This window comes from Streptopelia decaocto, assembly GCF_964273445.1.
Source record: "Streptopelia decaocto genome assembly, chromosome: 3".
NCBI lineage: Eukaryota > Metazoa > Chordata > Aves > Columbiformes > Columbidae > Streptopelia > Streptopelia decaocto.
Genome location: NC_138656.1, coordinates 17,525,969 through 17,553,251, shown reverse-complemented (window position 1 = coordinate 17,553,251; position 27,283 = coordinate 17,525,969). Strand labels below are relative to the sequence as shown.

The 27,283-nt window shown below is 38.7% G+C and overlaps 1 protein-coding gene across 1 annotated transcript in view; it reads left to right on the top strand.

Moving 5' to 3' along the window:
* The window catches only part of ALK (ALK receptor tyrosine kinase), a gene marked incomplete at both ends in the record, with an annotated part of 331,753 nt that overhangs the window by 94,371 nt on the left and 210,099 nt on the right, over positions 1–27,283 (top strand). The window contains one exon of the mRNA XM_082048887.1: positions 1,185–1,349. Coding sequence (XP_081905013.1) covers positions 1,185–1,349 — 165 coding nt within the window. The remainder of the gene's footprint in view (positions 1–1,184; positions 1,350–27,283) is intronic.

Here is a 27,283-nt window from a genome sequence, read left to right as displayed (position 1 = left end):
AGAGGGCAACAGTATTAACCTTCAGATTAGAAAATGTTATATCACCAGGAGAATAGGGTGAACTACATAAATCTGTGCACACTAAGAAGACATTAGATGTTTAATAGAGAATGTAATTGAAGTTTAAAAAAACCAGTTAATTTGACTAATGTTAATTCAGATTATTTGTTCCGCTTGCATAGCTGGTGCAGGACAGTAGACGGTGTAGAAGACTCCAAGGAAGAGCTGGATTATTTTGTTGGGCTTTTTCAAATAGATCTAGCCTTTTCAGAAACATTGAGTTAGGTCAGAAATAGTTTATTTCTGTTACCGAATATTGTGTTGAGTGCTGACTGTGGTGACAAAAGCACACGTGTACAGGGCATTCCAGAAAATTTAGCAATCTCGATGATTAAAATCCGTGCAGGTTATCACTGCATGTTGTGTTAAGTGACTTGAATTATGGTGTGGTAGTAAATTGGACACTGGGAAGTGAATCATAGTTGCACCAGCAGGGTAATTGGTTTCTGAAAGAGAAACACGTCAAAAAGCACTGTCTGTGTTGGAGGCAGGTGCTGGCTGTATTGCCTGGAGGCTGAAGTTTTGCAGCAGCAGATCAAGCTTCTGCTGCTTCTGCTGCCTCAGTGAAGCATTTCAGACCCAGGAGGTCAGAAGGTTTCTTTGCATGGTACAGTCCCCATGGCTACCAGCATGTCCCATATGGCCAGGGTACATGATGTGCTTTGCAGAGCCCTGTGCTCAAGCAGTTGGAATGTCACTATGAACCATGTTAGTGGTCTTCGCACTATAGTGGTCCTGGTTGAATCTGAACCAGCATCCCCAAAGATATTTGCTTTCTCTCCTATTTTATCAACTGACGCAGCTGTTTCCCTTTAGTCTAAGTGATGCCTTTCCCTGCTTTAGCCTGTGCTGCCCCTGTGTCTGTCCTGGAGGGGGATTACTGGCTCTTGAGCCGCCTTCTTGATTTGCTGCTACCTTCATAAAGAACCTCTCTGTGCAGTCCATTTTGGGCACATTTTTGTCTGTCTGTTTAGAGACTTCCTCCATTTTTTTCTTCCTCATTATGGAAAAAAGCAAGCCCTAACTTACTAAAGTGTGAAATGAGTGTGTATACGCACCTTCCAGCACAGAGGAAACTGGATTTGATTAACCTGGTGTGTTCTATGTCTGTTTTATTTTTCCAGTATTTGACTGCAATTTTGAATCTCCTTGTGAGCTGGAATATTCCCTTACCTCAAAAGATCAGGAAGCCCCCAACAATGCCTGGCTCAGACTGAGTGCAGAGGAGATTTCACAGCTAAGCATCCTGGATGGGCCAGAGAGAGATTATTCTGAGAATACACCTAAAGGTAAGAAGAATACAACTATGCCTTCAGTGTAGTGGTTAGCTTTTTCGAAAACACCCCCTCACTCCCATCCCCCCCCAAAATCTCTAACAGAAGAACCCCAAAACTCCACCCAAACAAACATGTCTTCCTAAAAGACTTAAGATGGCTGCAATCCTTTTAGTGCAGCAGGCAATGAATGCAAACAGAGTGACAAAGGGAGTCATTCTGCACTTGAAAGATTTGGTTTTGTCTAAAGGCAATCTGCATCGTATATATGGGAAGCAAAATATTAAATATAGTATTGTGTAAATCTGAATTAGACTGACGCATGCCCTGGATGGTATTTGGATGAGAACAGTACTATGATGCCTGTGTTTAAGGTCATTCAGTGTTTGGAAGAGGTGAATAAAACGGAGTCTGTTTTTACCTCTGCTCTAGGTCCTGTGTACTGCTTGCTTATTTGGAGACCATTTTAGGCAATGTCCTTGTATCCCAGGCTTAGGTTTTCTGTTTGGTAAGACATCAAAACATGGATTTTGCCCTTAATAGACAAAAAAGTTCCAGTATCTAAAGAGAGCAGGGAAGCCTGAAAAGAGAGGAGTGCAACAGACTCTTCCCTTTCCTTCAGAGAAAATGCAATTTATTTGAATTATTTTTCCTGCTCATGATCCTTATCTGTGAACACCAGCATATTTCATTAAGATTGTAAGTCCTAAAAAGATTTTTAGGTGTATTTGTGCTCTTCTAATCTTGGGAAAGAAGAAAAGTTCTTAACATCCTTTCTGCTGTTAGTGACACCTACTTGAAGTCTCTGCCTGTAAGGGTTAGGTGGTGTTGATGAGAATGGAGCTACAAAGTGGAAATGGAGGAGTTAGGGCTACAAGCTTTATCCAGGCAAAAAAAGAGGTATAGGGAAGGACAGCAAAGATTATCAGGGATATGGAAAAGTTCCTGTATGAGGAAAAACTAAACAGACAAAGATTATTTATTCTGTCTGCCATGGTAGGACGTAGAGGTCTATAAAAATGCACATTGAAGAGCAATGGGAAGCAGCTGTGAAGTTAGTGGGTGCTGGGTATAGAGCAAGCAAGAGGAGGTATTTTTGATGTAGTACCTGAATAAACTGTGGTAATAAGATGCATGAATTAATGTTATGGAGGCCAGAAGTACGCATAAGTTTAAAGAAAGATTAGATGAATTCTTGCACAATACATTAATCGCTGGTTATTTAATTCAATAGTCTGTTTACAGTCCCTGACTCAAGAAGCCCCTTATACAGAAAGCTGCTAGTGAAAGGATCCTTTTCTTAGAAGCCAGCGTCAAGATGGCATTTGAATGTAGGCAATTTAGGCTCAAGTTTGTCTTCTACTATTTTCTCCTATTCCAAGAGGCAAGTACCCGGTGTCACATTGGTTGAATGCATTTAGATCTGTGGTGTGCCAGGGTGGGTTGTTTGAGGTGATATGTTTTATTGTTATTTTTTTTTAATTATCAGGCATGTTGAACATAGTGGTAATTTTCTAGTAAGCCCTCAGGAGAGCTGTAGGTCTGCAACTCATAGATGACTCTGACTCTTGTGCGTATAAAGACTCGTTTGAAAATCAAGACTTGGAGCTAGCATCTCCTTATTTTAAATCACTTTAATTACAGCTACTTGGCACAGATAGTTGTGTGGTCTGTTTCAATCTGAAATAATTAAGCACAGTAATTCCAACCCCACTGTTTCCTGCAAATTGTACTTCCAATTATCTCAATCTCATTTCACCTCCTTTGCAGACAGTAATGCACAGAGATAAACAGATAGCATAACTAGATTTTGGGATGGTTTAGCTCATCCTTGTCACTTGGCTATTGAGCCATGTCAAGACATTGTTAGAGACAAATGTTTTGGGTATGATTCATTGCGCTTCATGTAAGTTTCTGTAAAAGGTTTGGTAGGAAATCATTGGTAGATCTTCCAAAGAGAGACATTGGAAGAACTCCTGTGTTTTTGCCCCTGTCCTCACAGCACGATACAGCTCAGCCTCAAGGTATCGGAACAAATCAGCATGAATTAAGCTACCTAGAGGAAGAACTAGTTTCAGGTGTCTCAGCATTTGATTGTGGTCACATCTGAGTGCTCCACTCGGCGTGTTCAGCATGTGGTGTCACACAAATCATTGATCTTCTGAATAGGAACAGATAGTGAGATGGCAAGGTTTAATGTTAAATTATTCAGGGTAAGAGATTGGAGGTCTGGTTTGCAAGGAATTGCAAAAGGATGCTTAAAATTATAATAGTGGCAGTTGACATTTGGTTTAGATTTTTTTAATTGAGTGGTGGGAGAAGCAATCAGAGTTTGGCACATGTAAGGACAAGTTCTGAGCTGGTTATAATCACTTAAGCTGATTTTGGGGTAAGAATAGAGCTGTGAAAACATCAATTCAGTAGCAGTCACAAAGTAAATGGGGTGTTGGGACTTACTGAAAAGAGGGTAGAAAATAGGAACAGTATCCTATAGTATAAATGTGTGGGGAAGCTGTATCAGAATACAGCATTCTGCTCTGGTTCCTGTGCATCAAAAAATCATTTAATAGATCTGGGAAAGTTATTAAAAGAATGGAAACAAGGATGATCTAAAGTATGTAATGGTAGTCTTTTAGGAACACTTAAATTAACTAGGGCTGCCCTGCTTGCAAGAGACATCTAAAGTAATACATGGCAGAGTTTCATAAAAATCACAAAATATTATAAAATCTTTATAAAAGATACATAAAGCTTATAAACTCCCAAGACTTCATAAATCACCAAAAATATGAGTACAGAAGGAATATTCATTATTTCTTCTAATACAGAATTGGAAAGCATTAGATTAAGTTAGTAGATGTCAGGATCGAAACAAAAGGGGATCCTTCAGTATGCCTTTTTCCATAGTATTATTGGCGCTAAAACCTCCTATGAGTGTGCAAATTAACAGGATATGTGCAAGGAAGAAGAATAGTTACAGCTACTGAATTCAGTAGATCCTTGAGGGCCAAGGGTGGGGAAGTACAACTGTTTGCTCTCCCTGTTCATATATTCTTTCTTAGGTATCTACACCAGTCTGTTTTAAGAGACAGATGTCTGAAGTTAATGGATCTTTGGTCTCTGCTGGTAGGGTTGGTGTGATGGTGTGTCCCTCCCTCACCTCCCAGCCCAGATTTTCTTGCCTTTGAAAAAGGAGAGGGTTTCAGACCAATTTGGAGTCAGGGAAAAGGTGCTATTTAAGTTAATATTTAATTTAATATTATTTACAATTTTGTTGAAGCCTTGGGAGTGGTATTGAATCATGCAAAAATATTGAGTATTTGGTAGGAAGAACTATCTGTCTATAGAGATCTCTAGAAGGGAGGCTGTCAAGGCACTTTGTGTATGGTTGGTGGGGATTGTTTTGTTTTGTTTTAAATTTTGTGCTAAAACACTTCACTCTCTTCCATTCTCCCTCATCTTGTAAGTGGGTGATAGAATCATTAGTGTATCTGTGAGCTAGGCCCTGCCCAGTACATGAAGATCTCCTGGAGTTACTAATGTTTCTGAGTCAGTCTTAGGTAACTTTCTCCAGGATCAGAGATTTAGGGTTAAAATTCCACTCATGTGCTAAAGATTGACAGGAAAACTTCTGATGTTGGGATCTGAATCAGGCCCGTATGTGCTGTAAAGAGCAGGCAATCCATTGTGGATTACTAGACTTTTTTAAATTCATGAATAAGCAAAAAGATGCTATAAAATATTCAAGCATTCTGCATCACTGACTGCATTTATTTATTTTGACAAGTATGATTAATTCTTAATTATTTATGGTCCTTCATAATATATTATACCAGCAAACGTACTGCAGTCTATCGTAATGAAATATGAGGAACTGGAGATCTTGCAACTGTGGCAGTATTTCCTGGGGAGGCAGGTTCGACAACGCAGTTTGCAGTTAGAATGACTGAATTTGTAGACCAAGGAAGTTGCACTTTGCAGCTGTGTGGGCGTATGTGTTTTTCTTGCTCAAATGGAAGAGTCGTTTACCTCTCTGATAAAGCTGAGATGGGTCAAACTGCCCATGAATACTGTGCCTCCCAACTCTCAATTCAAACCCAGGGTTTTCTGCACGATGGGTGCCTCTCGATACAGTAACAGGTGGTTTAACATCCATCACAAAACGTGCCTTTCTGGAATTCACCTCTCCTGCTATCCTGTTGCAGTGCTTATATTTTCCTTCCCCTAGAGAGGCACCGGCTCTGCGTCCTGTCAGCAGCATTGCTTTGCTGTGTTGCCCATGGACTTGTGGAGGGCAATAATTGTGGTCCCTGACCTGGGAGCACACTCATGGTTTCTTTCCCAGTCAAATTTTACAAGGAACAGAGAAACCACTAGTACAAAGTTAATCCTGTGTGTTTAAGGAGGAAGGACCAGGAGCAGCTGGACCCAAAACAAGTACATACCAACTGGATCCAGATCTGTGCTTGATCAAATGTCAGAATGGTCTGTTTCCAACCATAAATGCAGTTTTAAACTTGAAGAATTAGAGGCTTGACCACTCCTGACTATGGTGATGCAAGTGGGTTGCCTGCATCTCTTTTAAATCTTGTGATTTAGATGAAGTAAGTGAAATTCTGCTTCTGTTATCTGAAAATTTCAGGACCACGAACATATGCAGCTACTTGATAAAAATTTCGGATGAAGAGGTAAGTTGGGGACATATGACCACCATTTCAAATAAGAATCAAAAAAGTAATTAGCCACCTTGCAAACATGAACACCAATTGAGAGAACTCCTTAATGGAAAATGTAGATTAAACTTTCATGAAGGATGGCAGGGAAGAGGGAGATGAATGAGGACAGTGTCCTAACCAGCCACTGATTAGTTGAAAAGCTCTTACATAAGTTCTAAAACAAGAAGTTTCTGCACATTGTGTTAATGTGCTTTTGATTTTTGTAATTATTACTAAAGAAATGGAGCAAGGCTAAGGCACTGAGCATATTAGCAAATGGGAGATAATGAACTGCAGGATTATAAAATGGCTGTTGACTTTAATTTATGATTCCTCAGACAAAGAAGAATGAGGCAGATAATAAAAGATAATAAATAATATTTTGTTTCAGATTATCACGTTATTAACAAAACAGTAGAGCATAAATCAATGTGGGCTTGCAAGATGTAAGTAGTTGGGAAGTTATTTTTCACATAGGACTCTTAAGAAGAAAAAAAGACTTGTAACACAATTCTGCTAAAAATTGGGGAAAAATAATATCTCTGAAAAAGATAGCTATTTATCAGGGGAAAGAGTAAGGGTAAACAGAGTAACTTGGCTCATGCTTGATAAACAAAGTCTTCCCTTTACGTTAATCCTTAAGGCTGGTTTGAGGATATGCTTTGATCTCACAGAACTGGTCTATCTTATATGGTTTTTTAAACAAAATATCACAGTATTTCGTCTTTTTAATTAGTAAAACAATACATGGAGTTTGAGGTTTTGGCAGAGTAGGTCTGAAAAAAACCACCCAGAATTGTCTTCTCAGGAGAATTTCTATTTTGGAAGAAAAATGTTATTGAACCTATTACAAATTTTTACAAAAACTTGCAGGTGTGAATTTTTATTACACCCCAGTTTTTAATGCTGGAGAAGAATGTGAATCATCCTAGACTGCAAAGATTCAATCCAGGTGGTTGAATAGTCCTTAAAACGATACTACTGTGCTAGGACGCCACACTAGTTTTATTATTTATAAGCATTCAGATAGACTACAAGTATCCTATGAAGATTTATAAACTTCCACACTTTCATTTAGTCAAAGTGGAATTCAGTTTTCTATTAGTTATTTTCATCTTCAAGGTGTAGCCATTGAGTCAGTGAAAATAATTGTGTGTGAGTTGTAGGGTCAACTGCATACCACAAGTGAAATAGCAGAAGAATTAAGTGAGATCTGGAAGCAGCACATGGACTGAAAATTATTCATCGATCTTACTGTGAATGAGAGATTTATGGATTTGTAGGGATGACTGTCAAGTTCTTTGTAAACAGAGAGGGTTTTAAAATCAGAAATATTATTTACAGTGAATAGTTCTGGCTGTTCTAGTTGAGATTTAAATTTTGATACTCAGCAACATGTAGGTATCAAGTGTTACAACACAGCCCCATAGGAATTTGTGCAACATTAATACACAAAATGCAAACCAAACTTGCTTCCAGAGCACCTTGGGCTATGAAGAAAAAAAAGTGCAGCCTTTTTGTGGTGATCAGATTCCAGCTCATACTCTGATGATACAAGAAATGGACAAGATGTTCTTAGCATTTTGCAGCTTGCTCTTCTCATTAGTACTACACTTGTGCTTTGTTATTGCAAAATTATTACCCTTTAATGAGCCTGCTCTAAAGAGGAAAATTATTGTCTCACTGTAGGACACTGTTTGTTTATAGAGTAGGTATGTATTTATAAGGACTATGGATAAGCACATGGGTTTGTTGATTTTAGAAATTTGTTTGTTCATTCCTTAATTCAGTGAAGACTTGCGTGCAACTCAGACTGAAGTGTTCTGTTTCCCAAGCTGAAAAAGAAAAATTAATTTCTGTGCGCATCAGATGTTAGTATGCTCTAATGGCTTGCTGCCTACCTGGGACTAATGTACTTCAACAAGTATATCCAGAAAAGGCACAGACAATGACGAATAAATGGGTTGTAAAATGGTCTCTTTCTCACTCTTAATGATGCTTTCTCCTTGGCAAGATGAGGGACATTAAAAGGACAGCTGGAGGGAAGCATATCCTACTCCTTGGCTGTGTTTGACCTTTTTCTAGGAAAAAACTACTGGATTAACACACATTTTTAGTTTTTTTTTCCTCTGTGATGTAGGGGCAGTGTTCTTTATTCCTGAATGCTTGTGGACATCCATGCATATGTTGTGTTTGGGGTTTTTTAATTGAACTTTTCATGTGTAGAAAACTCATAGTTCTGCAAAAAAAATTCAATTAATTAATAAATTGTTATTTAATAGCTGTAATTTCTTTCTAGTCTGTCTGCTACCTCTATTTTCTATATTTATTTTTCTACCGTGCCAGTGACAGCTCACACATATAGTTCTGTACATAAAAATATAATGCATGTTAAAGGAGTATCAGCAAGACACTGTGAGCCACTTGGCTGCGTATTGCTACTCCTTGCCAGCCATAGTCTAATTACTTCCATTGCCAATTACTACAATAATCTGGGCTTTTTTAGTATGTTACCTGTGAGACTCTGAGAATGCTCTACTAAATAAGGCACTTCATGCGGTTTTAATGATTTGGGATGAGTGTTTCTCCATGTCATCAAAGAGAAAGTAAAGCAAAGTGTGGTTTAATCATTTGCCCAAGGTGAGTTGTGTTCCTAGCTGTGCCAAACGTGTTAAATCTCTTGCACCTTAACTGGTACTCTTTGATGCCTGTTGCTCTGTGGTATTTTTGTCATGAAGTTGTCTTGGCCTAGTTATAATAAATAGATATAATAATTTGGGATTTCCCACATACCTATTGTGTGAGATTATTTTAAAAGTATCAGTGAATTGATCAGAACTGCAATATCTTCACTATTGTTCTTAACATCAATAATAATGTGTCTATTGTGTTGCAGTAGCTATTTCACACACCTATGCTTGAATTAGTACATTAAAAGAGAGTCACGGAACTCTGAAAACTAAGAGGTTTTACTGTTGTGACTCTTGCCAAAACAAAGCCCGAATAATGAAACAAAAGTAAAAAAATTGTTAATTTGGAACTGTGATAGAGAAAAGATCATGATTCAGTCAGGATTTTAGGGCAGGCTAATCTTTTTGCCTAATCTAGACAGGCAAATTTGTGTAAAGAAAGAGAAGAGCTATTTTTAATATTTGTCCTTGGTTTTCTGATGAAATTTGAGTTGTTTAGATGCAGATCTGTAGCTGGTATGTTGGTACTAATGGGTGTGTAATATCTCATTTTTGGAAAGACACAGCTGAATGTACTGCTTCAGAGATATTGCAAGAAGTGTTCCCCTAGACATGCCTTCAGAGGTTAAATCTTACTTACAGAATTGTTGATGTTAGAGCTGACTGAAGCAGTTTCATTTACCTTTACCTGAAAGGGGAGGGGAACTTATGAGGTTAGCTACGTAACCCTGGAGTTTTCTCTTAAAGCAGCTTAAATGGAGGTTGCAGTGTTAAAGATAGTGATAATTCTGGTTTGTATCTTTAAAAAAAAAAATGTAATACCATTCAGTGCCTGTTAAGGTGGCCCCAAGCAACTTGCCTAGATTCTAGTGGATAATTATCCATTCAATTATGAGTTAGAAGCTATCCCTGAAGTTTCATGTGTTTTCTTTGTTTGCTTGTTTTGAGAGCACAGTTATTAAACAGATGATATAATGTACAAACACCAGAATAGTCATGCTGGGAGAGCGGGAGAGGGAAGCAAACTTACGGCCGGACATCCCCGAATATTTTTACACTGTCCAGACGTGCCTGTGTCAGGGACTGTGTGCTGAGAGGGGAAATAGAGTATAATCCTCCATGTTATGTTTAAGTCTGCTGGGATACCGACTACAATATCTTGTTGTTGATTTGGGGTCTCCAGTCCTAGACCCCGTTCCTGTGTTAAGCAGCACCGCCTTTCTGTGCAGTCAATAACGTTGTGCATCCCCCTCCATAAAGAAATCACTTTCTCTAAGTCCCTTCAAGTCTCTGTAGTCTCAGTGGCACAGTCTTATCTGTCAAATACAAGCAATCTAGAAATGCTTGACCTTTTGTTTTACCTTCCCTAAATAAACAGAATTTAAACGAAGATAAAGACAAGTATCTTTTGTTAAAATGAAAATAAGAATATTTAAAAAATTAAAAAAGGTTTGACTTGATATAAATAAGTTCATATTGCTTGCAAACCCAGATGGAAGTCAGCTTTGTTAGCTGAATACTCCATTGTCACAAAAGAGATGAGAAAAGCAAGCACCCCTTAATTCTAAATGGCCTTTCCTTAAGAATTCAAGAAATGTAATAGTGGGCTTTTAGACATTGTTCTGAAGTTTTTTTCCTTGCTGTTCTATGGCTGTGAGCAGATCTTCCCACTCTTCTGTGAGAGGCTGTCCTTCTGAATTATCTGGTGGTAAACGTGAGTAAACAAGATGATGAGTAGACTTCTCCAGATTTGAAGAGGCTTGCAAACAGCAGAACCAGGTTTGTTGCTTACCATTGCCTGTGTTAAAAGAATAAACCTGAGGCAGGACAGAGCTACAATAACTCACTGTGTCTGCCCCTTGTAGTGTGGGTCCTCTTGCTGCTTTTGTGTGCTTCCCGGGGAGAAGTGGGAAGGTCAGGGTCGTGGTTTAGCCCAAACTGGCAACTAAGCACCACACAGCTGTTCACTCATTCCCCACCACCAGCAAGATGCAGGGCAAAGAGCATTGGAAGGGTGCAAGTAAGAAAACTTGTGGGTTGAGATAAGAACAGTTTAATAATTGAAATAAAATATGGTATTGATTTTGAATAGCTGAAGGTTCAAGGATGTTCTGGTTTCAAGGCATTTATTCAGAGCATTGAAGAAATAAAAAGGCCATGTTAAAACAACATTATGATGCAAGTTTAATTCCACTCTTGGTGGTTTTCCCAGAAGTGTGGAGGTATTTGGGGAGGACACAGGGAATGGCTTGTGTTTGACTGCCCTAAAGAATTACAGCTTTTCGGGCTGCTGACTGTGGATGGGGCAGGCTCTGCCTGCCTGCCAGAGCTGATCCTGCATGTCAACAAGGTCACTTCATTGCAGGTGAAAGTCTGCTGTGACATACAGAGCTTGAAATTTTGCATACTGAACTTCTTAGAATGAGGGAAAAGAAAAGGTCATTCTGGTAGCCTTACTGCCTGAGTGAGTAGTGTAAAACTATTTTAATTCTGTAGTTGTTGGTTTATCTACCAGGTGGCTAAGGGCAATATGTATAGAGTTATTGGGTCATTGTTAAATCAAGGTTCCTGAGGAATTAACAGTTTAGATAATATAATTAATCCTTGTTTTTTCATCAGTTAAGGGTTAAAAGGAAGATTCTCATAGTAAGATACTATAAATATTATATATCTTAATTCAGAAGCTATGACTTCCATGTAAATAGATGACCCTTCCAGTGACTAACCAAGCCAAAGGAATATCTGTTAAGCAAGCGCAGATTCTAAAACTGACTACTTCGTAAGGATGCCAAACCTTTTGCAAATTAGTGGCAACAGCTGAGTGAACAGCAACAATTAACATTTTTCATAGCAAGTTTCTTTAAGGACTCTTATTTAGTTGAGAATACTAGTGTAGCATAGGTAACTGGTTGTCTTATCTATCTATGGAAAAGGCAAATAGAGGTGTAGATGGCAGCTTAACTTTTCTGAAGGTATTGACCACCTAATTAGGGAACAGAAAATCTGGATCCCGGTTGCCTGTTGTGCTGGTTTGACTGAAAATGGGTTAATTTCTTCATGCATTTAGAAACTGTTCTTTCTCATAGCTAGCACGCTCATTATTTGGACTTAGTTCGAGAATGAGAAGATAATACCACAACACAGGGTTAATGTTTTTAATTGCTCTGGTCTGAGAGCCAAGGACACTCGGAGCTCTGCCCACAGGTGTGAGGCAGAGATGGGGCAGAGTTGGGGCAGAGCTTGACTGACATCCACACTGATCAATAAGAGTATTCCATCCCATTAGTGTTATGCTCCAGATTTAAGAGTGAAGCCTTCTGGTTTCTCATCTCCTTTTCTCTTGCTCTTCTGCTCCTCTTGCTCTCTCTCTGGGGTGCAGCCGGGGGAGTGTTTGGTGTGGGATGTTTAGTTTGGCTTTTTGCCATTTTGCAGAGGCCTCTGAGCCTTCCTGCCTTTTTCCTCCTTTCTCTCTCTCTGGGATTGACTGTGTGACCAGGTGCTGTTTCCTGGGACTGGCTGCTCAGCGTGTTCGTGAGGGGTTGCCTTGAGTATCTTTTATTTCTATTTTATATATATTTACTAGTAGTATATTAGTATTTTGTTATTTTATTAAACTGTGTTTATCTCAGCCCAAGTTTCTCCCTTCCCTTTTGATTCTCTCCCCTATTGTGGGGCTGGGGAAGGGGGTGAGTGAGCAGCTATCATGGTTGTATTGCTAGCTCAGGTTAAACCATGACACCAGTAAACCTCCTGGAAAAAACAGTGATATTTGTGATGGCTTTGAAACAAGGGATTACTCAAATGTACGTCAGGCCTTTTCAAGGTTGGTGTTTGACCTGCTGCAGGCAGTTCTCTCTGTGGTCAGTGTGCAGAATGAATGGTTAATGGCAGGTGTTTGCTGTACAAGGGACTCAAGTAATTTTTGTTGTATGTAAAGCTGAATTGAACATGAACTTCTGGAATGTTTGGTGTGTTTGTATTCAGCAGTGTTTCAACTGATCATCTTAAAATCAAGGAAAACTCAAGAACTAAATGTTAAATTGTTGACTATTTAGAAGCCGGACTTGGGCTTCCATTACCACTAAACCTGCTGCTCTGTTTACAGTGAGCATTTGCGGGTCTCAGTGACAGGACTAAGAGGTATTTTACTGCAGATGAAACTTGGGGAATCAGCATTCAAGTTTTCCTTCTGTTGACGACAAATCACCTTGCAAAGTCATACCAGAGCTAATACGCTCTCAGTAGAACTGGTATTGAGCTTTTGCTTATGTGTTGAACTGAGATGTTTGGGGAGTTTATGTCACAGTTGAGTGCTGAATGAAGCTGGGCACTTTCAGTTCTTTCCACTGACTTGTGGTGAGAAGGTTTCTGTCTGGACAGGAAAGGGGAACCATAAAAATGTGCTGGAGTGGGGGCAGTGCTTGAGGGATCATTGTCCTGTATTTTCATTACAGAGAGAGTGACAAAGTGTAGTTGAAGTAACTTAGCTCCAACCAGATAAGGTACCTCACCTGGGTGTGAAGCACCACTTAGCTCAGGGGAAGAGCTTTTTTGCATGGAGGAGTTTGGCTGGGATGTCACTGAAGACGCAGGAATTAACTCTATGGAAAAGATGCATGTTACAGACAATGCCTTTAACCACTCTCTGCTATGCTTTTTCTGTCCGTAGGAAATGATACATTTCAGAGTGCTTTGTGGGTGGGCAGGTGAAATGCACTGCATTAGGGCTACAAATTGATTGCTATGGGCATGATATTAATGTTATGTCTGTTAAAACTCAGTGTGCCACCAAAGACTGATGCTGAGTGTGAAGTTTTTAAGGGGCACTGCAGCAAGAATGACCTAAACAACTTGCAAATATTAGCTAACTTGTTGGTTACTTGGTATGCTACTTTTATCAGCAAGCCAATGAAACTCAGTTATTGAACAATTCTTTTTTTTGCTAGAAGAGCTATTCATAACACAGACTGCAGAAACTTCAGTGAACTGGCTTGTTCCCTTTTGTTTGTTTTGGTTTTTGTTTGTTTTTGTTTGGTTGGTTTGTTGTTGGTTTTGTTTGTTTGTTTTTTGTGGTTACATTTTCTGAAAACCACCTTCCTATTCCCTACTTCTCCTCTGATCTTTAACACATATTATCGTCATGTTCTCTTTTAAAAGCATCTTGGGCTTGCTGGCTGAAGGGGTTCAGGCTGCAGGAAATGGCATTTTGCTAGCCCAGGTGTATTTGCAATGGGCCTGTTTGTGAAATTGCTGAAGTAGCCCCCAGTTTCTCATCATCCGGCTAAAGCATATTAAGCTGAAGTCTGGGCTGTTCTGTAAAGCCTGACACTGTCATGAGGTGATACAGGTGTGTGTTGTGTCACTGGCTGCAGGTGTGAGAACAAGCATAGCAACAACTTTTCTTTTTTTTTTTAAACATGGGTGCAATGCCTTTCTTACCTACACAGATGCCAGCTGGGGTGGTAGTGTAAGGAAGTAATGCTGCACTGCTTATTCCCTCCTCTACATATTGAGGGAAATTAGTGCTTGTTATGTATGTGGATGTTACACACTTCCCACATGGGGTGGTTGACAGCAGAAAGGCTGGAGGGAGGTTTGCCCCTGCACAGGGTGTTTCTGAGTGTGATCCAGTTAATCGTCTTTGATCACTGACAGAGTTGATATTAGATCAGCAACTTAAACCACCAGCAGCTTGATGACCTGTACTGCAAGCTTGTGAAACAAGTTCAGGTGGGAAGAAACATATTTTGCAAACTGCTTTGCAATTCGGAAAATTACGTTAAAGGAGGGTAGAACTCACCATTTTATTTCTCTTAAGAATTGAAACGTAAACCAATGGCCTGTAGCTCAGGGAGGGGAAAGCTAGGAGTGCAGCAAAGGGACTGCATCACGTAGAAACAGTAGCATATCTGGTTAGTGGAAAAACTCTGCTATAGGGCTCTGTCCTGCTAAGGACCAGTATCTGCTGCGTGTCATTAAAATACACAGAGAACTCTTCTGTTTTCCTCAGGACCACTCAAACACCTACAGCATGTGCTTAAGGACTTTGTTAGATTGAAATATAGGCTTGCCTCCCTGCAGTATGGGGTTCACAGAACATGTTACCTGTTTGACAGCAAGTCATCTCTGCTGCTGAGACCTGTGCTTTGGTCACCACAGAACATATGTATAGAAGGACAGTGACTTGTCACTGGCCCCAACATACAGTGGTGTTTGCTCTTGTCAAGTAGAGGTAACAACCAAGAAGGATTTCTCCCCTGCACCGCCTTTGGTCTGTAAAGTATTAGCACTGAGAACAGAGATAATTTGTCACCTTTTCCTTATTACCAGATGTGTCTTTAATTGATGGGAATCTTTGTACAATCACCTTAAAAAAAAAAAAAAAAAAAAGCTTTTGAGGAATTTTGCCCCAATTGGCAGAAACTAATGAGGGTTCTGACTTTGTAATCAATATTAATTATTGTGTAGTTAATAGTGCTAAAAATAACAACTTAAACTTTAATATTGGATGTATTGGATGATTGATTTGTGAAACCACTTATAAATAATTGACCTTTTGTTCCCTAAAGCTTTTTAGAGTAAAGGGGAAAAAAAAATCGGGCAGACATTTCAGTAGCTAAAGCACAGGTAATACAATGTGTCGTAGTAACCACTGCTACTGTAACTAGGTTTCTATAAACTAAGAGCTGTGTGTTTTAATAGTTAACCCAGGAAACAGGAAATTGATATTCCTAGGTGGTTTTCCATTCCGTTACTGACTCAGTAGGAATATGATCACGTACAGCAGCCATTTTGTCTCCCACTTTACCAGTGAGCAAGACTGTTCGAAAATAGTCAGCACGCTCTGTCAAATGTAATGCTAATAAGGATCAGTTCTGGTAACGCTGTTTTACAAAGACAAAAAACTGTATCATCCTGTTATTTTAAGAATACATGCACTCCATTTACAGATGACAAGATGGCTTTTTTTCCTGCACTGGTAACTGTCAATCTGAAGGATCAGTTTCTTCTGGATTTGTTCTCTGTTATCAACAATACTAGAGGGCCTCTGACTAGGCCTTTGCGTAGCCTGATCTTCTCTTGTTGAATAACTGAGAATTTTGATATTTGAAGTGGAGGAGCACCCTGCTTCATTCCTGGAAACTGTCAGCCTTGTGGCATCAGAGATGTAAACGACATGTTACAAGCAGCCTGTTTACTTGCTTGCTTGTATATTAAATGAGGTGAGAAAGGTGAGTAGGACCACACTTTGTATGTTTGCAGAGTACTTTGAGTTCCTTCAGAGGGAAGGTGCTGTGAGTTAATATTATTGTTCTATGTGTGACAGTGGGTTGTTCTGTTCCTTTGCAGTAATGGGACAGTGAAAATGGATTATCATTAATGTCAGCAAATACAGTTTTAACAATGTTAAACCCATATCTTTGTGAAATGAAATGAGATTTCTCCTAACACAGCTACTTATTTGTATTCACTATGCATTGCGCAGACTACCTCACTATTCTTAAAGCAACTACCAATCACTACAAGGAGTCAAGCAGACGCTGCATTCTCCATAATTACAAGCAATTTTCCAATTGAATTATCCCATGATTTAATTCCTTAGCTTGCATCTGGAGAGCATCAGCAATGTGCAGCTGTTTTGGCTTTGAGAATTAATTGTTGCTAAATGCATTAAGAATGGTCTTGCCGCGATGATTTCATAAAGAGTTAAATCCCAGCTCACTTCTGGATTAAACTTTTACTTCTTATTCCCTTTTCTCTTGACTCAACATCATGGTACAGGCCACAGGTTTAGTAGCATTTGTCTTGTGTAGCTGTGAATCTTAATTCAAAGTAAATATGTTTAGTCACTGGATTGAAATCCTATTACAATAAAACACGAAGTTTAATAGAACCGTGCCAGAGTCAGTAAAGGCTGGAGGGCTGGAGATTAATGATAAATGATGTTAGTTTATACTGCTGGTATGACTGCATAGCTATGGTTTGCAAAAGAAAGAGACGGTAACTTTGCAAAGTACAAAGCACCCAGTGAAATAGGTCTGACTTTTCACATCACAGGGTTCTTTAGGCAGGCCAAGTACTTCAAATACAGCAATAACATCTTAGCCATTTGTCCTTGAGGGAAGGGTGGACAAGTATTTAGACGGGGTGCAGCATGTGTTTTATTTTTGAAACCAGAAAAAGAAATCGAAGGAATATTGAGAACTTTGTGAAGCTGAGATTATCATCAGGGCTTTCCAGTGAGAATAGATTTTTTTTTTTTAAATCTAAACTCCCCATTTTTTTTTTCCCATTAAGAATGAAGACTGTAGCTAGGGGTCTTAAGAATGCTAAAATACAGTGGGATATTTTCGTAGCTCCTGCAAGTTATTGAGAGCATTCTCGAATAGTTATTAGTTGAATAATGATGTGAAGCTGTGGAACTTGTAAAGCATGCATTAAGTTTCTAGTTTAGACTGGTGTGAGCTTTAGATTGGTTATTTAATGTCTAGGCTCTTGTTGTAAACAAATACCTTTTGTGAAGTGTTGTTGATATAAAGTAAGGTTGATATAAGGTACTTTGTTAACTGGTTTTGTAATTTTGTAATTCAGATAGAGAAAAAAAACTCTAGATTTTTAGCAAGAAAATATTGCTGTTAAGTGAGTATAGTTTAAAAGATATCCACCCCTGATGAGTAACGGTTATTTATCTAAAGCTCTGGAACATGATTATGTGGCTAAATATAAAAAATTGCCTGCTTTAAGAGTTGTGAGATCCTGCAACTCCTGTTCGTGTGAAATGCGTGATGTGTATGGTTAACGTATCTGAAAGCTTGGCTGTTTTCGTTCAGGTATTTGGACAAATGTGGGCAATCCCTTATACTAATTCAATTTAGCTTCTGGATAACATTCTACACTACCTTAAGGTGAGGTGTCATAGCCCTAAGAAAATTCAGTGGTTTTGCTATTTGTCAAGAGCCAGAATCCTGCATTAGTGTAGCTGCTTATGAAGAAAAACAGTTCAAGGAAATTATTTACTTAATATCTGCTGGATGTTTGATCTTAAACTGTGGTATAAAGCTTCTAATTATATTATTGATGGTGAATTTATATGAACCTAGAATAGCAAATAAGTTCTGTTTATAGATTGTTTGTATTTTCAATGTATTTTAAAGACACCATTTTGTAGAAAGTGTCAGCATTTCAGAGTGTGCACACAGATTATCACAATTCTGGATCTGACTTCCTTTCTCAAAGGCATCAAGTCTTTGCCCAATGTTGAACTCTATGCCTTTATTTTGGCTCTTTTTTTAGACTGTAGCAGAGTTAGGCTGGCTTAAGTCTACAGAGAAATGGAGAGATCAGTATTTTATCTTTTGGAGCCCTCCAACAGAAGAAAGGGGGGTGGCAAGCCCCCCGCTATAACCACTGTGCTCTTCAAAAACCTTACAATAATAAGAACAAGTAGGTTCTGATTATATCTGAATAATAGAAATGTGATTGAGTTTGCCTGATGATTATGTCTGCCTCATGATTTCTCCTTTCAGTGAGAAGCATGTTGTGCAGGTTTAATGTAACCGGGACACTAAAGCTGCAGGCAATTGAATTAGCTGCTTCTTGCAAAAGTTTCCCTTGTTCTCACACGGAAAGCAGCTTTCTGTAGGGCTTGTCTGCTAAAGAATTTCACGCTATTGTTTTTATTTCTTCAAGGAAGGCTTAATTTGGGAACATGGACAAGCAGCAAATGCCCTGAATAAACAACTTTCTTATTGTAAAAACTACAAAAGTTTTATCAGTTCTGTTCTATAGATAGAGATGTCTTATCCTGTTCCCATATAAATGGTGCATTCTGTTTGTGTTTGGAAAGCCTGTGTGGGCAATTGCAGACTCTTCACAAGCTGAAGAAAGTCCTGAAGGAGAAGCAGTGGGAAAGGCATAGGATTGTTGGACGAACTGATACAAGAATTTTCAAGTCATTGCCTCTGGACAGTGTAGAGAGCACAGAAGCAGTGGGATAAACGTGACCAACTAGGATTTAGAGGCATTGCTAATGTAGTAGTGGAATAGAGTAAGGAAGAATGTGATGCCCTTAGGGCTGGAGTCCTGGAGGCAAAAGCTGTGGCAGAAAATGAAAAATCTTGTACATGGAGCATAGAAATAATTTCTGTTCCAAGCAGGGGTTTTATTGACTGGGAGTGAACGTGGTAAGAGAGACTTGAGAGTTTTTGATAAATGCCAAAGCAGTCAGCTGCGAGGCTGGTGAAGGTTTTCTGGAAGAGAGAAGAATATGCTATTGCCATTGTATAAACCAATAACAGTGCTCAATGCAGTATAGCCTACCAGCTTGGTCAGCTGTGTTTGAGAAGGGAAATCTAGAATGGAAATAGGTGTAGAAAAGGGCTCTTAGAATGGTGTGGCAGAGATCTTGCCACACCAAGTGAGATTACAAAATGGCCCTTTTTAGTCTACTGACATGGGGAGTAAATATTGATGTTTATAAATATATTTGAGGAAAGAAAGGCAAGTGTTGAATTACAGAAGAGAGCTAGCAGAAGGAGGGGGAAGTGTTGATCAAGGAACATGTAAACAAATACAGGTCACATATCAGAGCTGTGAATTGACCTTCCAGTGAAGAAAACCAGTAATCTAGCCAGTTTTAAACAGCATTTGTTATTGTCCATCAAAAAATGAAAGAACTCTTTCCTGGTATTACTGTTATGTGTACTTCTTGGTCTAAAGTACCTACTGTGGTAACTTCTGAATGGTCCATAAGGTCCATTAGAGCAGGATTGCTCTTTCCAGCTGTGTACTACACCCACCTATTTTTGCAGAACTATGGGGTGCTGAAAACATCTGTACCTCAGGCCATGCAGATCCTGTAGTAAGTTCTCAGCCTGCACCTTGTCCTACACAGTTGGTCAGTTCTGGCAGCGATACTGCTTCATACATCAGCTTTGACTTGCCATTGCTGTGAGGATGCTGGGCTTTCCCCGCTTTTCAAAAATCCTGGTTTTATGATTTTGTTTTCATGCAGATTTGGATGTCCTGAAACACAACCCATTTGCTGAATTCCGTTTTACATCTCAGAATGAAAGGGCTTTCACCACCCCTCAGGAGAACAGAGTGGCAGTAAGGCACCAGGGCTGTTTGCTTAGCTACACTATGAAGAAATATAAGTGGGTTCTTGGCAGCTGCACAGGTTCCCTCAGGTCCTTCCCCAGTCAGGCACTGCACGCTGCACCGTTTATGTTTGGTAACTGCGCAGTTAAAGATGCTGTGTTCTAATTACCTGGCCAATTATGTGCAGTGCAAAATTCCCTCCTAGTGCTGCTGTGATAGCCTGAACTGCAGACAGCCTTGTGATTAAACTGTCCCTCGATGATGAAGTCGATAATTAACAAGAAAGCATTTTGCTGAGTAGTGAACAAAGTCACAGAAAGAACAGAATTGAGTTTCAGTGCTTTAATATGGTTTTAATGGCGCTCTTCTCAGGGATGAGAATTATCTCCGATGTCCCCTGAAATTAAAAATGCATACCCATGTGCAAACATGTGGACCTGATTTCTTTACAAAGAATATAATTTTGATGATCAAAGGGCTGCAGAACCTGCCCTATGGGAAAAAACTGAAGGAGTTTGGTCTTTTCTCCCCAGAGAAGGCTCAGGGGGGACCTAATCACAGTATTCTAGTACTTAAAGGGCAGCTACAAAGAGGACAGAGGCTCACCCTTCACAAGCAGCCACATGGAAAGGACAAGGCACAACAGGTACAAGTTGCACTAGAAGAGGTTTCATCTTGACATAATTTTTTTACAGGAGGAACCATCATTCACTGGTGAGTTTCTCCATCACTGGAGGTTTTCAAGATGTGACTGGACAGGGTGCTAGATAATCTCATCTGTGCTTCCTTTCCCACAAAAGGTTGGACCTGATGGTCTTTTGAGGTCACTTCCAATCTGGGCCATTCGGTGATTTGAATTTTAACTGGATAAAGCACCTCGACATGTTTGTTTGTTTGTTTGTTTGTTTTTCTAGGATGGCTTCATCCTGATAAAAACCTGGGCAACCCATGCCAGCCCTCTTGAGGACCATTCATAGCTTTGTCCTGTGTGTCAAAAAGTGGAGTTCTTTGCTTTCAGCCCTGAAAATTTGAGTGTTGCTGTCCAGTGATGACCAAAGAGTGAATTTTTATTGTTCATTTGTCCTGCAGTCCCAAAGTAGGAATTAGACGTTTAGTCCTTGCAGTGTTAAGTGTTGTATTGACATGCAGTGAACTGGACAGAAAGCCGCACAGCTCATCCATGGCAGCCTGGCATGAGCAAGGAGTCAGGCAGACAGAAAAAACTATGCTGCTTTCCAGCATTTTACTTGAACTGATTTTTCTTAATGTCTGCTTGAGCCATTATTTTTGGAATTTATTGGCTTTTATTGAGGGCTATCCACTTAGAAAATGAAGATGTCAGCTGAGAAAAAATTAAATACTCTAGAGACTGTATTTTTCTCCCTTAGAAAATTCAAAATATTAACAGAAATAATTATCCTGAATGAGCAAATGTTACAATTACAAGTTATCCTCAACGTTGTGAACATAATTAAATTATGGTAACTGGTTTAAATGAGCTGAACCGGGATTTGTTTTATTCTTGCTAGAAGCTGTACCAAGGCAACTTAAGATACACATGGACTTGTATAAACATCCTTTGGCCTGCTAAAAATTAATTTTGTACATGGAACAAGCCATTTTCCTTTAAAGAAAAAAATTAAGGAAAAGATTAATTTGTCTGAAAATGAAACTTCTGGCAAAGATCTTTTGAAGACAAGAACAAGTTAAATCAAGGGCTCTATGTTCCAGCTAATGTAGTTCATAAAAACAGCAATCATCATTTGGTAAATTAGTGCCTGAAAATGGGTTGACAAACATAGAAAGCATAATGCAGTAATTGCATGAGATCTGTGGGCACCAGGTCATTATGGCATTGCGATTGTCAGCTAAATTAAATCTGTTTAGTTTTCTAAATTTTGTGCTTAGATTCTGAAAATGCTCCTTATGGTTGAACGTGGTACCATGTTTGTAAAAGAGGAATGTGTCTTCCTCTGCGTGTTTGGAACAATGTGTGTCCTCAGAACAAGTACTTTATGAGTTCTTGTGTGTATCAACTTCTACTTTGATGTTTTTTAATGGCCTTAAACGTATAGAAACTTGCATCTGATCTCTCTAAGGTAAGTCTTACTGCGTCATTCATTGCCTTAATTAAATTAGTGGAAATAGCAAAAGCTATTGAGAACTTCGACTGTTACAGTTTTACGGGCAAGCTCAACTTTCCTTTAACCAAAGCAAAGAGATGTAACTTCCCTTAACATCTCTGATATCTGTGCATATTAACCATCCACATGGAACATGATATCAAAACTAGGCTGGGCTTTTAAAGAGGATAATACTCATCATGAAATTTCCACTATCAAATCTAGTTGCAAGTGAAATGTGATAATACGTTCTTGTTCAATTTAATTTTCCTTTCCTATCCTTAACTTGGGACAGAAACCTGTGAATATGAAGGATATTAGCTCATTTCATTAGGAATTCAGGCTTTTCTGTAGAGGTGCATGAAAATGTGGGGGAGAAATTAGCATTTCTTAAGTTGTAGGCAATTTCTCTCATCCTACAGATTTTAATCAAAGCAAAACCAATCTATAGGCTTGTTTTTATGTTTTGAGTGTTGTAACCTTGTATGTTTAGGTATATGTGGATAGTACTATAAGAGAAGCTTCATCAAATGACTTGTGTGCCCCAGTAAATTGTTAGGAATTAAATCAGAATCTCCTACAGCTGCTAATTTTGAAAAGACTGAGAGTTAGGCTGTCCAGTAAACTAACCTGTGGGGATTCCCTAATTTGGGAATGACAATGGTAACATTTCTAATTTTTTTTGAAACTGAGAGATCTCATGCCATAAAACTCACATTTTATCACATCTAAGATAGTGTTGCAGACACTAGTGCTATATCCTGTTCTTTGGGGGACTGGTGCAAGAAAACACTCCGATGTGTAGCTATGGAATAAGCACCTAAACCCAACTTCCAGCCATGTCCAACAGGAATGACTGACATTGTCATAATCATTCCTATTTCCCTAGAGCTGGGCATATTTTTCTCTCTCTGAAAAGTCAGTGATTTCTTTTTTAATACTCTTGACTTCAATACTTCATTGCAGTGAGTATCAGAAACTAATAGAGTGTTCTATAAAAGGTTTTTATTTTATCAGTTTTCAAACTGATACATTTCAATGGCTAGACTTTTCTTTCTCTTAGTCTTAGTAGAGGTCTATTTAATGTACAGGAAATTATTATGTTCTCGATTAAAAAAAAAAAAAGTCTAGATTTATTGAACTATTTTAAAAAAAGTTTTCAGAATCTGACTCTTCTTTATCTCCATGGGATTGAGATACCTGAGCACTGTTAGGTATTAATACTTAGACAGATTTTTTCACAGGCTGCTATAGCAGATGTGTGCTATTTACTTGTGCTTTAAGCATTGCCAAACTATAATTAGAATATTTTATGCAAGTGTTTCTTTATCTGGACAAAGCATTTCACTGATTTGGTGGAATTCTTCCATAGCTTGCAAAGTGATTTGTTTTTCTCTTTTGAGTAAAGCTTAGTAAATCTGCTAAAATGCATTATTGTAATAGTTTAAGTGTATGAGTACTTCAGATCTGTGGTACTTCAGAAGCTGGCTATTGAAGTAGTGTGGCTTAATTAACTTCTCAGGTAAAATAATGTATTACTCTTAGATCACTCTTTATTAACCAGCTTTCAAAGAATATAAAGACCATTAATAGCTTTCTATCAACAATGTGGTTTTAGCTGATCACACTGATGATGTAACAGGTACATCATTTAAGAAGTGACAGCATGTTTCTAACTACTACACAAAACTCAGTCATAATTGATAAAAATCAGTTTTCAAGTTTAAGAACTGCCTTGGAGAGCTGGAGCTCCTAGAAAGTAAAACAAGTGTCTTCCCATTATTCTAAACAAAATGCACTTGGAAGGCACCAATGGAAGGGACAAGTAACTCTATTACATGGGCGTCTGTTAGAGGGTTATATTACAAACTATATTACAAAGGCCTCTACCTTTAGGTAGACTCCCAGTTGTGCAGTAATTCTAGCTTCACAACTTCAGGATTGCTCCATGCTTTTACAAAACACAGGGGTGGGAGGAGGACTGACAAGTACAGTAATGATTTTGGTCAGCATATCTTATTTCAAGTTTAGTGATTGAAAGGATGTGAAAAAATGTTGAGGGATGCTCCTAAAGCAGAAACGCAGAGCTCTGGTGACATCAAGATACAACCAAGTCCTGTGCTCAGCTCTAGGTATACACTAACTTTTCGGAATATTACAACTCAAAAAACTTTCTATTCATTTGCTACATCTTATCTGGTGGTTGGAATAGACTTATTACACTGGGACTGCAGAGAGGAATGAATTGGCATAGGAGCCTTGTAAGAGACAAGTAACTATGTTGCTGAGGAGACTGGGAATTGTTCTTAGTAATCTTGTTTACTAGTAAGTGCTGTAGTCTGTAAAAGCAGAAACATTTTCCTCTGCCAATACAAATTCATTAGTTTGCAATTTGCAGCGTAAGTTGATACAAAGCCAAATTCTACAAGAGCAAAGTTTATTTGCAAAGAGATTGTGCCACTGCTATGGCAGCTGACTGGAAAGCTTATTCTCTCTTTTCTTGGAAATTCTATTTAAAAACATACATAAATGCATGTAGACTTGTACCTAAACAATAATTCTCATAAATGGTACACAACGGAGAAGGTCTAATGTGTGACCAAACTGTATTTCGCAAGAGCGGCTCAAGGAAAGGAGGAAGCCTATAGAGGCAGAGGATAAAGAGGTTGGTTGGAACCACCATATGTGCACTTCTGTATCAGCACGGAACAACGTTGTCAGGGGGCCGAGCAGATGTTGTGGCAGTGAGATTTATTGCAGAAGAAACAGCCTTTAGCATTAGAGCTGCGGATCCGTAAAGGTCAGGGCATCACAAATGAAAAACGGGGCAAGGCTTCTCCCCTTAGTAGCATAAAATGAGGGTAGTGACTGCAAATGAACTGCTACAACAACTCCTTCCTGGGAACCTTCACAGGGATCCTTTAGGGCGTACATGAAGGTGTGTGCATTTTAGGCACACAACTTTGGACAAAAGTCCTTTTACATCTAAAATGTCTTAAGAAATATTTTTAGATTTTAAAATCTGAAGGAAAATTGGCCTTTCTGGAATAACCGTCTTTTCAGGGAGTCAATGTAAAAAGCAATTGGCGTGAATGATCGAAAGCGCTTAGAGAAGTGTTGCAAATCTCTGTCTGGAACTGTTCATAGCTTTCATGTCCTTGGTATCTCTTTAAAACAAAACCCCAACATAACTTCTGTGTATGATGTATCATCTTATATGCTACAGAAAGAGAAGGTTTCTAAATGACTTTATATCAAATCAATATAAAATGGCAGAAACTTAATAAATTCTATGTTGGAAATGCAAGAAGAGTACAGTCAGTCACATTGATTTATTTTTGATGTAGGTGAAAAATGTTTAGGTAGCACAATCTACATCCTGCAGACTGGACTTCATTTATTTTTTTTTTATTCCACAAAAATTTCTTGTACTTTCCTTGCAGAAGTATCCCTTATAGTTTCACAGAAATAAACTCTTTCCACTGCATTGGGTTTCATAGCAATCACTGGTAGCAATACCATTCTCTGCTACCTTTCACAGGGCTTGGATTGACTTGGAATCTTTTTTGGCTAAAGAGATGTGTGTGATTAAACTATCCCAAAATCAGAGGGGGGAAAAAAATTCTCCCCTTCTGTTTTTGACTAGCAATCCCATCTCTGATAGAGAGACCTTCCCAGTGAAACATCTGTCAAACAAGCTTGGGGAGCATCCTGATTTCAAAAAGATTGCACATTTTAGTTGGCTCAAATGGTTTCATTGAAGGTGTGTGGGTTAGTCCTGCCTTGGCCTGCCCTGGGGCATCCTGGCACTCCCCAGCAGCCTCCTGCTCTGTCTCTCTGTGGCCAGTTCTCTTCTCTCTGTAATGCATTCATCATCACTGGGTTGGGGTTTTTTTATGCTTATAATGGCAATTACCTGCTCTTGACCTGAACTGTATTTGCAGCTTAATAAAAATTTATAATGGTCTTTGATAGTTTAGATGGCTTGATAGTGTTCAGAAAGGCTATTAAAATACTTAAAAATTGGATCCTTTTTACAAAAGAGAAGTGGCCTTTTCTTAAAGGACTCTGTATACTTTGCAGAGAAAATTCAATTAAAAGGAATGGTTAGACATGTTTTTGTTAATAATTCAGAAGGATAAAATCTCACCTCTAATTGTAGTCCTGTCTAGCAAATCACAGTGTCGACATCTGCAATTCCATATTTCAGTTCCTTGGCCTCAAAATAAGAATGTATGTACTAGCATGGTTGGCATATAACAGGACTAAACTTGGAAAAACTGCAAAAATATTTTCATGATCATTGCTTTATGTAGCAGAAAGCTCATGTAATTTTTTTTTTTTTTTTCCTGGATATAACTGCATAATTCCTTAATTTTCTCCCTCTTTTCTAATGATTTCTCTTCAGCCGGAGAGCTGTCTTTGCGTTCTTATCAATCTGGCAGTACCATTTCCAAATGTTCTCACCTTGGACTTGGGGATTTACTCGCAAGCTGTTGTGAGTAGGTGCCCAAGTGCACTTCACAAGGCTGGTGGTACTGCAGAGCATTTTAAATAACATTGAGATCCTGGACTTTTCCCCCCATATCATGCTGCTGCAGATGAAGTCATATAAAGAAATGAAACCAACACTGTGGTTTAAAAAACCTTTGGGATGATTGGTAGGGTTTTCTTAATGATTAAAACATTCCTCAGAGCTCATTTTGGGGGAGATTTCTTTTTGTGGTGTGGTGTTGATTTTTTTTCCCCCAAATGTAGGCTTAGCAGTTGCTTACCTTTGTATTGTGCCACTTCTCTGCCTTTGTATGCGAGGAGGTTCATACAGCCTGTGAGCTGTAGTAGGAGTTTTACTCTTTCTTAGAAAGAGGACTTGCAGTATGTCTGGAATCTCGAGAGGGATTATGTTTGCAGACTGTTGTTTTAAGCTTGGGAAAAGCTTTTGAGCGACATGATTGTCTTGACATTTGATTTAATATATGAGGTTCTTAAACTGTTGTAAGTAGTTAAAGATTATAGATACAATAAAACTAAATGAATACCATCATGTACAGCAGCAGGGTAGTCTATATAGTAACAAAGCATTAAAATGGGTGAATAAGTTCAGATGAAAGGCTAAACCTTGCATATCTTAAAGTTCACATTATCTTCTCTAAACCTTCTGCTGAATAAGGTTACTGTTAGTGTAACACAGTAGCCTTCAGCCTTCTGGGAAGAGCCACTAAGTGACATTGGTAAGAGATTATTTTTCATGGCCTAATAAGCTACTGTTGAATTGCATGTAGGACAGGCATTTTGCCTTTTTTTTTTTTCTTCTTTTTTAA